Source organism: Leptidea sinapis, chromosome 7 (assembly GCF_905404315.1).
Source record: "Leptidea sinapis chromosome 7, ilLepSina1.1, whole genome shotgun sequence".
Taxonomy (NCBI): Eukaryota; Metazoa; Arthropoda; class Insecta; order Lepidoptera; family Pieridae; genus Leptidea; species Leptidea sinapis.
The window spans coordinates 795,999-811,443 of record NC_066271.1 but is presented as its reverse complement, the minus strand read 5'-3'; the positions used below and the strand labels follow the sequence as shown (position 1 = coordinate 811,443).

General features: G+C 35.1%; 1 protein-coding gene across 1 annotated transcript in view; it reads left to right on the top strand.

Moving 5' to 3' along the window:
• Positions 1-15,445, top strand: part of LOC126965521 (pituitary homeobox homolog Ptx1) — an 80,206-nt gene that overhangs the window by 5,529 nt on the left and 59,232 nt on the right. The window contains exon 2 of the mRNA XM_050809184.1: positions 6,523-6,843. Coding sequence (XP_050665141.1) covers positions 6,648-6,843 — 196 coding nt within the window. The 5' untranslated portion in view covers positions 6,523-6,647. The remainder of the gene's footprint in view (positions 1-6,522; positions 6,844-15,445) is intronic.

The following is a 15,445-nucleotide window of genomic DNA, read 5'->3' as shown; positions in this document are numbered from 1 at the left end:
CATAAGATTCATAAGTGCACATATCAAATCAAATATCAAATTAAAACTATAGACGCTCTCAGCAATATATTGCGTATGTATTGAATGATACTGATCTGTCACGCTAGATTATGTAACATCCGTTCGGGGAAAATCACAAGTCGAAGTCGAAGAACAATACAAACATTAATATTATGTAGAGTTAATTGCATTAAGTCCAGCCGGGTACGAACATAAATCATCGTTTGATATTGTAAAATATAAATCATAAATTATTTATTGCTTACATTACAGAACATATTAAGCTAAATGAGTATATGCTGATAGATAAAGAGGCGTAAAATAAATGTACGTTGTAACAATCGGTAAAACGGGCAGCCCTATCTGTATGCCTGGTCGAGGATGAAAGGGCCTCTCATGTTATCCTGGATATGTAGGAGTGGCCAACCAACCAACCAAGGTTTTTTGTTGTACACATTTTTTGCTTCAAGAAGTCTGGGAACACCCTGGAATGTTCTGAACTTCTGGAAAGAGTTGAGCTGGATGAAGTACTTGGCTATAATTGAACGTAAAATAATCCCAATTTAAAAAAAAGGCTTTATTCAATATCCCAAAGGCTTTATTGCAGAAATGAGTGCCCCATACCAAGCACAGCAAACAAAACAAAGTATTTGTGAACTGATGTACCTTTATTCCTTGTGCTATTTTACATTTGTCGAAAGAACAATATTGTTATAAAGAATGTAATTAATACAACCAATGAAAATATTTTTTAAATATCAATAAGTTATATATATATTATATATATTTTTCTACCGCATTTATCACGGGGAGTGTTCCGAAGAGCTGTTTAACCTGATTGCTGCCGCCGAATTCCACCTTCGCACGACACGCCACAAGTTAGGATATCATCCCCAATATGTGGATGTGTCGCGGTCCTCCACACTGCGGTTTTCAAGGAGCTTTCTTCCTCGCACTACAAAGCTGTGGAATGAGCTTCCTTGTGCGGTGTTTCCGGGACGATACGATATGAGTACCTTCAAAAAAAGCGCGTACACCTTCCTTAAAGGCCGGCAACGCTCTTGTGATTCCTCTGGTGTTGCAAGAGATTGTGAGCGGCGGTGATCACTTAACAGGTGATTCGTACGCTCGTGTATCCGACTATTCCATAAAATATATATATATATATATATATATATATATATATATATATATATATAGCGTCAGGGTGGAATCACTCTCGGGTCACTCTGATAATTTTTAACGCGCCATAAGAACTAGAACTTACGAAAATGTGGAACATGCCACAAATTACACCATAGTAAGCTTTGACTGCTATTTCTATACATTACCACATCTACTCATTGGTTGTTAAAAATACTCTTCTTAGTCAATAAGCAGCAATGTAAAACATTTATTCAGCTCAGGTTTAATTCGGACAGTGACAGTTGACACACGACTAAGAAAAAAAGTGTGTTTAGTACAATGATGATAGATACATATCATTGTAAAAAACATTGTCTGCCGGGGAGCTAAAGGGCAGCCAGTAAATAATATTTGGAAAGGACACACATAATCCACAGAATATTTTCACTTCTCACGGGCTATCTGCCGCTCACGTGTCAATATCGACATTGCCATAACATCATGTTATCAGCGCTACAAGATACACACAGATAGAGACATATTTGTCGATTCGTATCTCTATCGTTACACATGTTTTACATTCATACTTGAATCTATATCGACCGCTATCTAAGTGATTGAGGTTAAATTGTTTGTGACTGTGTTTGTGGAAGTGGCTCGGTTCCTTGTTGTGGTCTTTTCATAGGTATGTAACCTAGATGTAACATACAAGAAAAATATCACTATTTCTTTTTATAAAGATGCGTTAAAACGCAATTATCACGTACGAGGGTTTGTATGAAACATATGACGGTATGTCATAATAGCAAACTGCTATGTAACAGCTTCTGAATCATTTTTGAGACTGACAAATCTCTCTCAATAAATATCACTATCTCTTATAGGTAATATATATTTGGTTTGGTGGTAACATTATATTAAGTTCTTTTGTAATTTTGTCATACTTGTAGTAAAGTATGTATCACTCGAGAGAAAGTACAACTCCGCTACTTGTGTGTATTGTCAGTCTCTCTATTGACAGTCTCTGAAAGAAAAATTTAAAGAAATAAATATTATGACTGTTCATTGTCAGTACATTTATGAAAACTTAATAAACGTTCACAAAAATCGTCACCTTTTTGCTCTTAATAGTGATTTTCATTATTATAACACTAGAAATAAGGGATTGATTGTGACTAATTCTAGTAGGCTTCATAAGATACATAATAGCTTTAAGGGTAAATGTATACACTTTTATAATAAAGTCCCAGCCACTGATCAGGCATTATCTATAAATAAATTTAAATGTTTTATAAAAAATGCCTCTGTCGTAAATCCTATTACTGCCCAGCTGAATATCTAAGTGATCGGACAGCCTGGGACTAGATTATGATTATTTTATAGCAGTAGCAATGAAAGTATAATATTGTATATTTTTATTAAAAAGAGCGCAAAAAAAGAATGCTGGGAGAGTTTCTTGCGCCCCTTCTTCTCTCTCAGAGCGCCATTTGTTTCCGAAGCGGTAGTAGTATCTAGTATATTAGAAATGACATCAAAAAAAATTCTAAAGGAATCAATTTTGAGAAAATAAATGCCTTTTATACCTTTATGTATCTTCGCCTCATGTCTACTAATCACACCCTCGCAGGCATCGCTAAAATTCTCACCTTAAACCATGTATAACAGTAATAATAAAAGCCTTTATTAACTGAGCACACAAGGTACATGTTTACTTAAATTCCACTTATAAATCTTTATGTAATATTAATTAAATAATCAATGATCAGCACCCACTTTGTTGATCAGGTTTTCTTTCGGCACAGACCTCCCGCAGTATCTTCCACTTATCTCTATCTCCAGCTAGCCTTCTCCATCCTGTTGGTAAATCGTCCTGCCATCTTTTAATCTGACGTTCTCTTTATCTTTTCTCATTTCTAGGGTACCACTTTATTACGTCCTTTGTCCATTTTCCTTTGTCCGGCCTCATTATATGTCCAGTGTAATTCCATAGAGTTTTCTTATTTTTTCTAATAAATTGCTCACCTTTCTCTTTTTCTTTATTTTTGAGGTCATCCACGGATGCCTTAGAACCATGAACCAATGAATTTTCAAAAACTTTTCTATGGAGTATTAATATTATAATTGTTGTATGACTTATTTCTCATATCTTCTCACACAAAATCCAAAACACAAAGCAATGTAGAAGAATGTCATGACCATAAATCGTAAAGGATAGCAACGAATAGCATTAGAGCATTGAAATAAAACGAAGCCTGCGAAAAACGATCACTGAACCGTTTCCGAGACGCCGCTTTAATAGAGCCAGACACTTTAGCCAACTTAAATCTTTCGGCTTAAAAAAGGCTTTTCATCGGTTTAAAGGGATAATATCGGCTTCGGCCCAATTGAGTTTGACTTTGTGAAATTACTTAGCATTGTGCTATCAATGAGTGGTTTTGTCCTTTTATTGACCTGGTGGGGTATCTAAGACCTTATATATATATTTACGTTTATTACTACCCTGTCTATATCAGCCGAGCTCTTTATCAGCCAAAAGACGTCTACTGTGAGACACAGGCCTCCCCTAATATCTGCACGACGATCGATCCTGCGCTACTTCATCAACCTATTCCGTTGATTTTGACCAAACCATCCATTACACCATCGTCCATCTTGTGCCGAACAACACCACGTCTTCCACTACGTGGTCGTCGTTCAAGGAATGCCCTAACGGCAGTCTATCCTTCGAGCTAAGTGCTCTGCCGTGGCAGTGCCACATCCATTGTGCAATCATCCGGCTATGTTGGTGACTTAACTTCTCCTACCGATCTCCATATTTCTGATTCGATCTTGGAGGATATCTCCAATTGTAGTCCTCGTAGTCGTATCTTAGTATGAAGTAATTGTAGTGGAACTCATATAAAATACTTATAACAAAAATGTCTTTAAATGATAGCGACATGTGGTATATTATGAGTTATTTTTATGAAATTATATCTTACATATACATTTAAACTTCACTCACGTACAACCGGTGTAAGTACCGACTAATTTCTAACTAATCGGAGGAGTGGCACGATTACGCGGTCGCGCCCTTTCTAGCACTGCATATTTAAGCTCGCAAGGCACTTGAAAGTGTGAGAAGGTGTTTTAAATGAATATTTAAATTAAGCCCTGTTATTTAATATTAAGCGACATTTCATTTATTTGCATGCCCCTCCTCATACCATTTATTTCTAATAAACATAGTGATGTTTGCTGTCTATTAGTACCTGTTACTTGGGCATTGTTGCAAAGTCATGATCGCTGATTTACTCAGTATCGTGAGCTAAAAGGGAGCTCATATTACATGAATAGGCGTCATTCGCACATAATTTTAAGAGCAGTATCTCTTTTTTGTACCATTTTCAACTTGTCGGCTAGACTATACCTATGATGTCACGTAGGTGAATATATCGCTCTTCTCGATTGGTTTAAATTAATAAAAAATTTTGTGTATTGTATATACGTCTGTAACATAATTATCTATAGAAATCTAGTCTTAAAATATTCTAGAATAAGATTTTTACTATTTATTTAGCACTTCTTAAAAAAAAATATTCTAGAATAGTCCTTTCAGTGAGACCTCGTGTAAAACCACCATTACAGAGTTTACGGAAGACATAATATCTCATCACTGACACGACATGTGAAATATGAAAGCGGTTATGACATAAATTTTGATCACCCTCAATTTATGATGTTTTAAAGCTATGTGTACACGCGTTAAATCATCCAAATAATGTTGTGTTTTACTTAAATTGATATAAAGTCTCATTACAAAGTTTGTTACATTACCTTCTGCGTTTACAAGTTTACGTATTCTGTTCGAAGCTGGAACAATATTAATGTCGTATTGCTAGGATATAAGTTGGTATATTGTGAATTTATATAATGACACCGGACCCGTTTACAATGTTTATGCACAGAGTAGGGATGGATACTTACGTGTTAAGTATAAGTAAATTAAGCTATTGTCGTACGCTAGATGAATTAATGGCCAAAGTTCAGAGTAAAACAGATTCACCGCAATGTTTATTTATCAGACTGACTTATAGCAGTTCGGTTTGACAACGTCGCAATCTGAAGTTTTGTTGGACGAAATTAAATTAGCTTTTATTACAAATTTTTATTTAATATTTTAAGGTTACGAAACATCATTAACAAAAATAATAATAAAAATGTCACTTGTAAACAAAATCTAATGTAAAAACATAGTTATCTCTAGTTCTTCTCATGCGTGTTTTTAATTTATTTTTTAAATACTTATGTTATATTATATCATTTTAAGAGTAAAAGTTAGTGGCTAATTTCCATACAAACTTTCTTGACTTTTTTCCTTGGTTTTAAAAGGCATAAAAGGCATTTATTTTCCAAAAATTGATTCCTTTAGAATTCTTTTTGATGTCATTTCTTATACTACTAGATACTACTACCGCTTCGGAAACAAATGGCGCTCTGAGAGAGAAGAAGCGGCGCAAGAAACTCTCCCAGCATTCTTTTTTTTGCGCTCTTTTTAATAAAAATATACAATATTGTACAGTCGCTATAAAATAATCACAATCTAGTCCCAGGCTGTCCGATCATTTAGATATTCAGCAGTGGAGTAATAGGATTTACGACAGAGCCATTTTTTTATAAACATTTAAATTTATTTATAGATAATGCCTGAACAGTGGCTGGGACTTTATTGTAGAAGTGTATACATTTACCCTTAAAGCTATTATTATGTATGTTATGAAGCCTACTAGAATTAAGTTTGGTCTAGATCAAAATTATTTTAAAATTAAATCAAAATCCTTATTAAATGTGTTTATGTTTTGTTTTTTGTTTGGTATTATTATTATATTAAATTGTGGTCTGACATTTATAGTATTATGTTTTTCCAATTCAGTCTCTAAAATTTTGTTACGATAAATATGGAGGAGGAACTTGTCCAGAACAAAGCCCTGATTTTTGAGTTTTTTATTCACGATTTATAGTCGGAGCTGCAGTTGGTATTATCGGACTAATAATTGGCTCGCCCGCGTTAGCGCGACGGTATCTTGTTTTATAATAATAAAAGTATAAAAGGCTTAAATAATATGTCAGAGAAAGGTCGGTCACATGGTCAGGATCCCAGGATGTTGTGGACGTCGAACACGACACCAAGTGAGACACAGTGTTACAAACACACGGTATAATAATCATAAGCACGTTACAATCGTAAATTATTAATTCACTCCACAATTAACACAGCAATTGGTATTACGAAGTAAGATTCTGATTCCATGACGAATACCAAACCATATTCGCACTCGCTTCTAGGTTTGACATTCTCGACTACCACAAATATTATGTTAATTTTCGAAATGTTTTTCATTTATATTTTATTTACAGGTCACGAAGAATGTCCGTTGCGTAAAGACTGCCGCAGTCAGTCACAGCCGCGGCTTGTTTTAATAAAGTCACCAAAAAGCCTCACCATTCATCTACGCGTGTATAAGGAGGCCCTCGCGGCCGGGATGGAGCCGTTAAGCGAAAATGGCCTGTGTTTGAGTGAGTTGGAGCTGCATGGAGGCGGACACTTGCATGAGTCGGTGGCTGCTTCGGTGGGCTCGGCCATATCCAGCCTGATGGGACCTCTGCATCATGAACCACAGCATACGCCGCTGCATCATGCACCGCCGCTACACCACGAGCCACTAGAGAAATTAAAACGTAAGTTATTAAAACAATATTGAAGTAGAACAATATAATATAACGAATATAAAGCCTCAAACGGCAACAGGAAAGCCCCCTTTTTGAAGTTTGTAGTTGTCAGTAAGTAGGACAAATGCCCTTAAACATTCTCCATTATCAAGTATGTGTTTTGAGTAGGTACAATCTAGTTTCCGCGTCCATTAATGATTTTCATATTTTTCATGACTCAGTGACCAGTCTGAAATAAAAACTTTCCACACATTTCTGTTCATAAATAATACAAAATGTGTACTTTATATTTATGTTATTTTTTTTCTTTTTATTACTTCTATTATTTTAATAATATCCGGTAGCTCCAATATTGTAGATCGAAAGGAGATTGAAACGCTTTCATACATTCCTGGGCCCAAGTGATAACAAGATGAAAGTAGCACCATTTAAAAGATAACATTTAAATAATCCATAATTGAAAATTTAGCAAGATTTGTCAATCTAGGAGCTGAGTAATCGAAGATATAAAAATGAGGTTATGTCTTAAACTATATGTTGACAGCTCATTTATTTTAGGTTTATTAAACGCCTAGCTGCTAAGGATTTATCACATACTTATATTAGATGGATACCAACGTTGTTTTTTGTTTTAGATAAAAAATACCTACCTATCTACGTATACCTATCTACTACTGTAACGACATTTTTTTGCATTATAATATAAGACAATTGGTAATTAGATAATATTATATAGTATACCTAAATTAAAAGATAGGTTTATTTGCTTAGATAAGAATAATATATACTCATTAGCTCATACATGAACTGTAAAACAGACTGCTAGAGACAATTATTTTCCATAGAATTCAATTGGGTAGGTAGGTAACAAGTCGGTAACTCAACGAATACAACAAGACACGAAGTGACAATGACGAAGAAACGAAATGATCTGTCAGACTGTCATTGTCAAAGTGAAGTTAGCGTTGAGGAACAAGGATTTCACTAGTATTAATTTTTTATGTAAATCGATTTATTGATCGATTTATTGATAATAAAATAATTGCTCAGTTCTGTTGCATTTCCTGAGAAAATAATATATTTTATTCATAATAATAATTCGAACATAAACTATGCACCTTACTAATATTATTGAAATAAAACAACTTGATCGTAATGTTATTTTAATCGATTAAATATTCACTCGATTACGTCATTTTAATCGATTTTCTTTATTTTAAAGTTTTTTCGGTTTGTAGATTGCAAAATGAGCTAGTTTTTTGTATTTTACATCAGAAAAATATAGCCTTTTTTTAAAAGTATATTTCAACTTGTTAACCATATGGCCCAAAAGTCCCATTCTCCTTTATTATTCCAATGAGAGTGTTGTATCCACCAGTAACTGTCATTCATACCAAATTATGTTTGAGACATGATTATTGTAATGTTTTGTATGTAATGCTGTTGTTGTGTCAGTAAATACATAAATAAATAAAGTTTGGACAAATTTGGAGCCATTACCTACAACTCAATAGATGTTGTCACGCCAAAAGACAACTTGCGATTCCCTAGCATATTGCGCTCGGGTGACGTCCGTGTGACCGAAACACAATCCAAGGTCACTGCAAGTTGAGCCCTGTGAGGACGCTGGTTTACTATCTATCTGTCTATCTAGATCTAGAACATGTTTTAACTATTCTTGCCGTGAATGTCTGGGGGTCAATACTGCTACTAAGTCTATTTCTGCAACCAAACAGCGGTTCGAAAAGTCGTGCTCATCAGTCTTAGGATGACGGGATCAGTGCTTTGTGGTACCAGTATCACAACACACTGATACATCGGGGTACGCTACTTCTTAAGTTGTTTGTGGTGCATCGCTACTGATTATGCTGCCTCTTATGGGCTGACAGTGCCACTGACTATCTCGGTTGACTCAATCGCTAGATCACTTATAAAAATTAAAAATTTCATAAAAAGATAAATGTATATAACATACAGGTTACATCGCTTTATCATAGTTTTGATAGTAGCCAGTAGGTTCAACAAATTTTATAGCCTTTTGAGAAAAAATTTGAACTTTTATTTGAAAGGGATAGACTATTTCAAAATAAATACATACAGTCTACATTTCAAGGGTGAAAACTGATGAAATGCAAACAACTATTGGAAACTGTGTCTTGGGGCTCAGTGATTCCTCGATAAATTAAGATCTAAATTAACATTATTATAAATGAAAGTTGGTGTGTGTGTGTGTGGGTTGTTTATATGTGTGTGAAAAGGAGGAGGGCTTTTTTTATGTATGTACACAGATTACACTGAGGTACATGATTCGATTTTCGTGATTCTTATTTAGTTTGATGCGGAATGTTTGCCATTTGGTCCCATGAAAATAAAGGAGATTGAAACGCTTCCATACATTCCTAGGCCCAAGTGATAACAAGATGAAAGTAGCACGATTTAAAAGATAACATTTAAATAATCCAAAATTGAAAATTTAGAAACATTTGTCAATCTAGGAGCTGAGTAATCGAAGATATAAAAATGAGGTTATGGCTTTAACTAAATGTTGACAGCTCATCTATTGTAGGTTTATTAAATGCCTAGCTGCTAAGGATTTATCACATACTTATATCAGATGGGTACCAACCTTGTTTTTTGTTTTAGATAAAAATACCTACCTATCTATGTATAAAAATGTCGTTACAGTAGTAACTGTAACGACATATTTTTGCTTTATAATATATGACAATTGGTAATTAGATAATATAATATAGTATACCTAAATTAAAAGATAGTTTTATTTGCTCAGATAAGAATAATATATACTCATTAGCTCATACATGAACTATAAAACAGACTGCTAGAGACAATTACTTTCCTTGGAATTCAGTTGGGTAGGTACCTAGTTAACAAGTCAGTAACTCAACGAATACAACAAGAAACGAAGTGACAATGACGAAGAAACGAATTGATCTGTCAGACTGTCATTGTCAAAGTGAAGTTAGCGTTGAGTAACAACAATTTCACTAGTATCGATTTTTTATATAAATCGATTTATTGATCAATTTATTAATAATAAAATAATTGCTCTGCTCTGTTTTTTTCCTGAGAAAATAATATATTTTATTCATAATAATAATTCGAACATAACCTATGGCACCTTACTAATATTATTGAAATAAAACAACTGGATCTTAATGTTATTTTAATCGATTAAATATTCATTCGATTACGTCATTTTAATCAATTTTCTTTATTTTAATGTTTTTTCGGTTTGTAGATTGGAAAATGAGCTAGTTTTTTGTATTTTACATCAGAAAAATATACCCTTTTTTTTAAAGTATTTTTCAACTTGTTCATTTCCATCAGGCCCAAAAGTCCCATTCTCCTTTGACATAGTTTTAATTTTATGAACATTATTTTTGTTTATGTGGATGATGTTATTATAATTTGTGTACTACTTCTTAGGAGTTTTCAATTAGATTGACTATATTTTATTATTGTTAACCCGTGTCCCAATAAGTGGGTCTGAGTCAACCTGTCATTCATAGCTAACAAACGTTCTTCACGATATTTCAGTGTCTCACAACAAGGTGAAATAGGGGATCTATATTGTTTAAGGCACGCGGAACCTTTCGAAGGCCTACCCATAGCTACTTGAAAAAAAAAATACGATTTAATATTTAAAAGTAAAATGCAATGAAATCTTATAGTTTACGTGATTAATGACACTGCAAAGTAAAAAATAAAAAAAATCTTCGTTTAAAATAACCGACCTCAAAAATTTAAATGTATAATTTTTAATAGAGATTTAATTTAATACACCTCCTATTCATATCTTATAATTTTAATGTTAATAAAATACTATTGTTTGTATATGCTACCTATTGATAGGTTTGAAGTCCGTCCCAAGCTAAATGTAATAGCAGGTACCTACACTCGCACCGCGTGACTTTGAGCGCGATAGCTTCGTCTAGAACCAAACAACCCAAGCAGGCAAGCACCGAATTCAAACCTATTAATAGTTAGATTACATACAAATAATAGTATTTTATTAATATTAAGGGTTTAAGATCATGAGAGGTGTATTAAATTAAATCTTTATTAAGTTATATATAAGACGTTGCCACAGTAATTGAGTGACCCCGAGTGAAAAGTATATAGCTAACACAGTATTAATAAAAAATTTAAAATTAACAAAAATGTAAAATAATTATTCTTATGTTAAAAAGTAGGTACTTCCGGTTTACTACCAAATTGTCATTCATATATTAATTGAGAATTTAATTTAAGTTAAGGTTTATTGAAAATGTTTTTTTTATTTATATATAATTTATATTTATACAATTTATTTTTTATAGAATTTTTGAAAATTTTGACGCTTTTTAATCGACACGATTGATATATTCGACACAGCATCTTACAAACTAATTTGTTTTGGATATTCCAGCCATAGTAAAATATTCTAAAGATTGAAAAGAGTGACTGTTGAGTTTCTTGTATGTTCTTCTCACGAGCTCTACTTTTTTCGAAAATATATAGTTGATTCAGTAATTAAATATAAATATTTATATTGACTTTTCAAAAGCGCTAAACTAACGTTTATTTGACTCTGACTAAGGTCTCCTCTAAATAACTTGTTTCTATTCTGTGCTACTCGTATCTTGTTAGTTCATCAATTTTTTTTTTCATTCCGTCGTTGTGACAAGTTCTGCTCCTATTTATTTTTGCCGGTGGAGCCAACTTATTTTTCTCCCAGTCCATGTCTTTTATTCGAACAAATTGTGTGCAAAAATTATTACTATATTTATTCCTACATATTCACAGACTATCAGAATAAACAATTTGTTACGTTTTACAAGTGATAAAACTCACTTCTAGGATTAATACACAAATAACATTTGAAAACAAAAACACGCCAGAGGTCGTGGGTTCGAGTCCCGCATCGTTCATAAAATTTTGTTTTCAAATTTTATTTGTGTATCAGAATAAATTGTAGCTAAATGTAAATGTAAAATAAAGAAAGTATTAAGTTCAACCAAAGAAAATATTATTGTATCACATAGTTCAGTCTGAAGTGTGGTACAATAACCATCTAGTTGAATAATAAATAACGTCAACGTGTCGAATTTGCGTCAGTAAAAATTCACTCTGATAATATTTCCATAACACGCCAGAAGAAGTACAACTACAAAAATATAATATTTTTGTTTATTTGTGCCTTTTACTATTATTGGATAATAATAAGATTACAAAATAATCAATATAACATTGATGATACGATAAAAAAGTAGGGTTGTCAGATCCAATGAGCCGTGACCGTGATGTGGGTGCATTTCGGCAATACTTTTGTATAGAAAATTAGGGATTATTGAACGCCCTCCGTAATCGCCAATCCCTTTCATCGGCAGAGATGACACGTAATTATAACATTGCGTTCATTTTATAAACGTGAAACACTGCACACGTGTTTTGTAGTATCAATAAGATAAATTGCGATTTTAAGTAAAACATTTTTTGTACGGAAAACGAGGACAAACGGGTCACCTCATGTTAAGTGATCACCGCACGCGCCGCCCACATGCTCTTGTGACACCAGAGGAGTCACACGAGCGATCCTGACCTTTAAGGAAAGTGTAGGTATACCCTTTTTTTGAAGTACCCATGTATAACCATGTCGTATCGTTCCGGAAACACCGCACAAGGAAGTTCATTCCACAGCTCTGTTGTACGTGGAGGACCTAGAAGACCGCACTGTGGAGGAACCCCACACATCCAGATGTTGGGGATGATATCCTAACTTGTGGCGTATTTTGCGAAGGTGGCATTCGGCGTCAAAAATCAGTTGAAACAAAAATGATCCTATATTGCGTTATTAAATTGATTCCTTATAACCGAAGACATACATATTATAACAAATAAATTCTACTACACAGCTACCAGGCGAGAATTATTTAGTACTTACTCGATTCAAACTATCACCAGAAACTGCGCCACTCAATATAATATGATAGTTAGATAATAAGAATCAAACTATTTATTATTTTTTTCTACTCCTCTATTATTATCTGTCACTTAAACAGTCAAGATTAGTAATATAAGTACATACTTTATTAAGTGTTTGAAAAAGTCTATACTCTATGGCGTAAAAACACATTGTTTACCGTATTATAACGTCACCAAGTCAACAACTGTGCTACAATTGTTTTGGTGCCACAGACAACTAAATCCAGGTTAGGTATGGGTTCATAGACATATTAGGTAATACGTTACTATGTACTCTTACGTACTATATCTTAATATATATAAATTACGTGACACGTTGTTTGTCTGCGATGGACTCCTAAACTAATGAACGGATTTAAATAGGGATTATTTCATGGAGTGCAGTTTAGTCCAACTTGAGAGATAGGATAGTTTTTATTTCGATTTGGAACCCATAATTATTTTTATTTTCAATATTTGTTTTGTATGGACATATTTTCTATGAGAGAATTTATGGACACACGGTTTCTCAGTTCCGCTGTGAAACAATTTCATTATTACAACAGGTAGCATGTTTTACGAAAAAATTCTTGATGTTGTGAAATATTATTGACAAATTCCTATAAAACAGTATTTTTTTATTATCTAAAGAACAACGTCTGTCGGGTCAGCTAGTAACATATATAATATGTTCATGTTTAAATCATTAAACTGAACATTATAATTTTAACTTAAGAAAAAATAATTTTCCAAGATGCTGCTAGATATATTTTGTAATTTTAAATTTTCCCGCGTTATGGATGTACCTGTGTTTGAGAAACATTTTAAACCACTCACCAGAGATATGTAGGTATCTATTCAATATATTTCCCGCCCATTTAGCGGCAACTCGAAAACTTGTGATCTTTGTTTGTTTAATTTTTATTTTAATTATAATTACCTAGTCGTAGAAAAAAATGTTTGTGATTCGTTATATAACTAGGTCATAAAACGCTCGTGGCGTTATTCACTGCTATGTTTGCCTGCGGCTCACATCGGAACCCGCGCCACTTGTGTCTTTGACCCTCAATATACAACTGTAGCATAATAAACTATATTAAGCTGTGAATTAGTATTTGATTAAATCAATTTCATAGTAGCTATCGACATAAATCCGTGAAGACTCTTTGTTTTACAGCATCAAGATATCTTTTGACCCCAATGGAATGACAAAATTGTAGGTATTGCTGAAGATCTAAAAAACGTACTGTCTTCACTTAATTGTATTCGTCGTATTTTTGCCCTGTACTTTCCCCGGTGCATAAAAAGAATAGGGGAGTCCCAGGCCCATGGGTGTCGTAAGAGGCGACTAAGGGCTTTTTAGAAGTGGGAGAGTCACGCTGCCGTCTTTTGACGTCAGCACAATCGGGCCAGACTCGTCCGGGTTAATTACCACACTCGCACAGAATACCGGCGTGCAGGAGCGGCCTAGTGCCGCTATGTTTCGCATGGGTTAGTGTCGAGGGCCGGTGGCCATCCCCCTCCCCCTTCCCCAACAAAGCTCCTCTCAAAACTTCCATCATTTGGGCTTCCCGAGAGCTTGTGCAAGTGGACCTCCAGCTTCCTCACTGGGCGCAGCATACAGGTCGTTGTCGACGGACATTGCTCGAACCCGAAGCCCGTGAATGCTGGAGTGCCCCAAGGCTGTGTGTTATCTCCTACGCTGTTTCTTCTGCATATCAATGATATGTTGGACACCTCCAACATTCATTGCTATGCAGACGACAGCACTGGTGATGCCGTATACACGGGCCATGCAGGTCTCTCTCGGGAAATCGTCGACCAGTGCCGGGAGAAACTTGTGTCTTCTATCGAGTCCTCTCTTGAGAAGGTCGCGGAATGGGGTAAATTGAACCTTGTCCAATTTAACTCCCAGAAGACTCAAGTTTGCGCGTTTACCACAAAAAAACCCCATTTGTCGTATCACCGCTCTTCGACAACACTTCCCTTAAAGCCTCGCCTGGTATCGGAATACTGGGTCTCGAAATCTCGAGCGATTGCCAATTTCATGGCCATCTGGCGGGCAAAGCCAAATTGGCTTCAAAGAAACTGGGCGTCATTAATAGAGCACGGCAATACTTCAAGCCGGCCCACATTCTAGCGCTGTACAAAGCGCAGGTCCGGCCACACATGGAGTATTGCTGTCATCTCTGGTCTGGCGCACCCCAGTATCAGCTTGACCCACTTGACCGCGTGCAACGCAGAGCAGCTTGAATTGTTGGGGACCCAGTGCTCTGTGAACGGCTGGATCACTTGGCTTTGCGTAGAGACGTCGCTTCATTGTGTGTCTTCTACCGCATTTATCACGGGGAGTGTTCCGAAGAGCTGTTTATCCTGATTCCTGCCGCCGAATTCCACCAACGCACGACACGCCACAATTAGGATATCATCCCCACCATCTGGATGTGTGGCGGTCCTCCACAGTGCGGTTTTCAAGGAGCTTTCTTCCACGTACTACAAAGCTGTGGAATGAACTTCCTTGTGCGGTGTTTCCGGGACGATACGACATGGGTACCTTCAAAAAAAGCGCGTACACCTTCCTTAAAGGCCGGCAACGCTCCTGTGATTCCTCTGGTGTTGCAAGAGATTGTTGGCGGTGGTAATCACA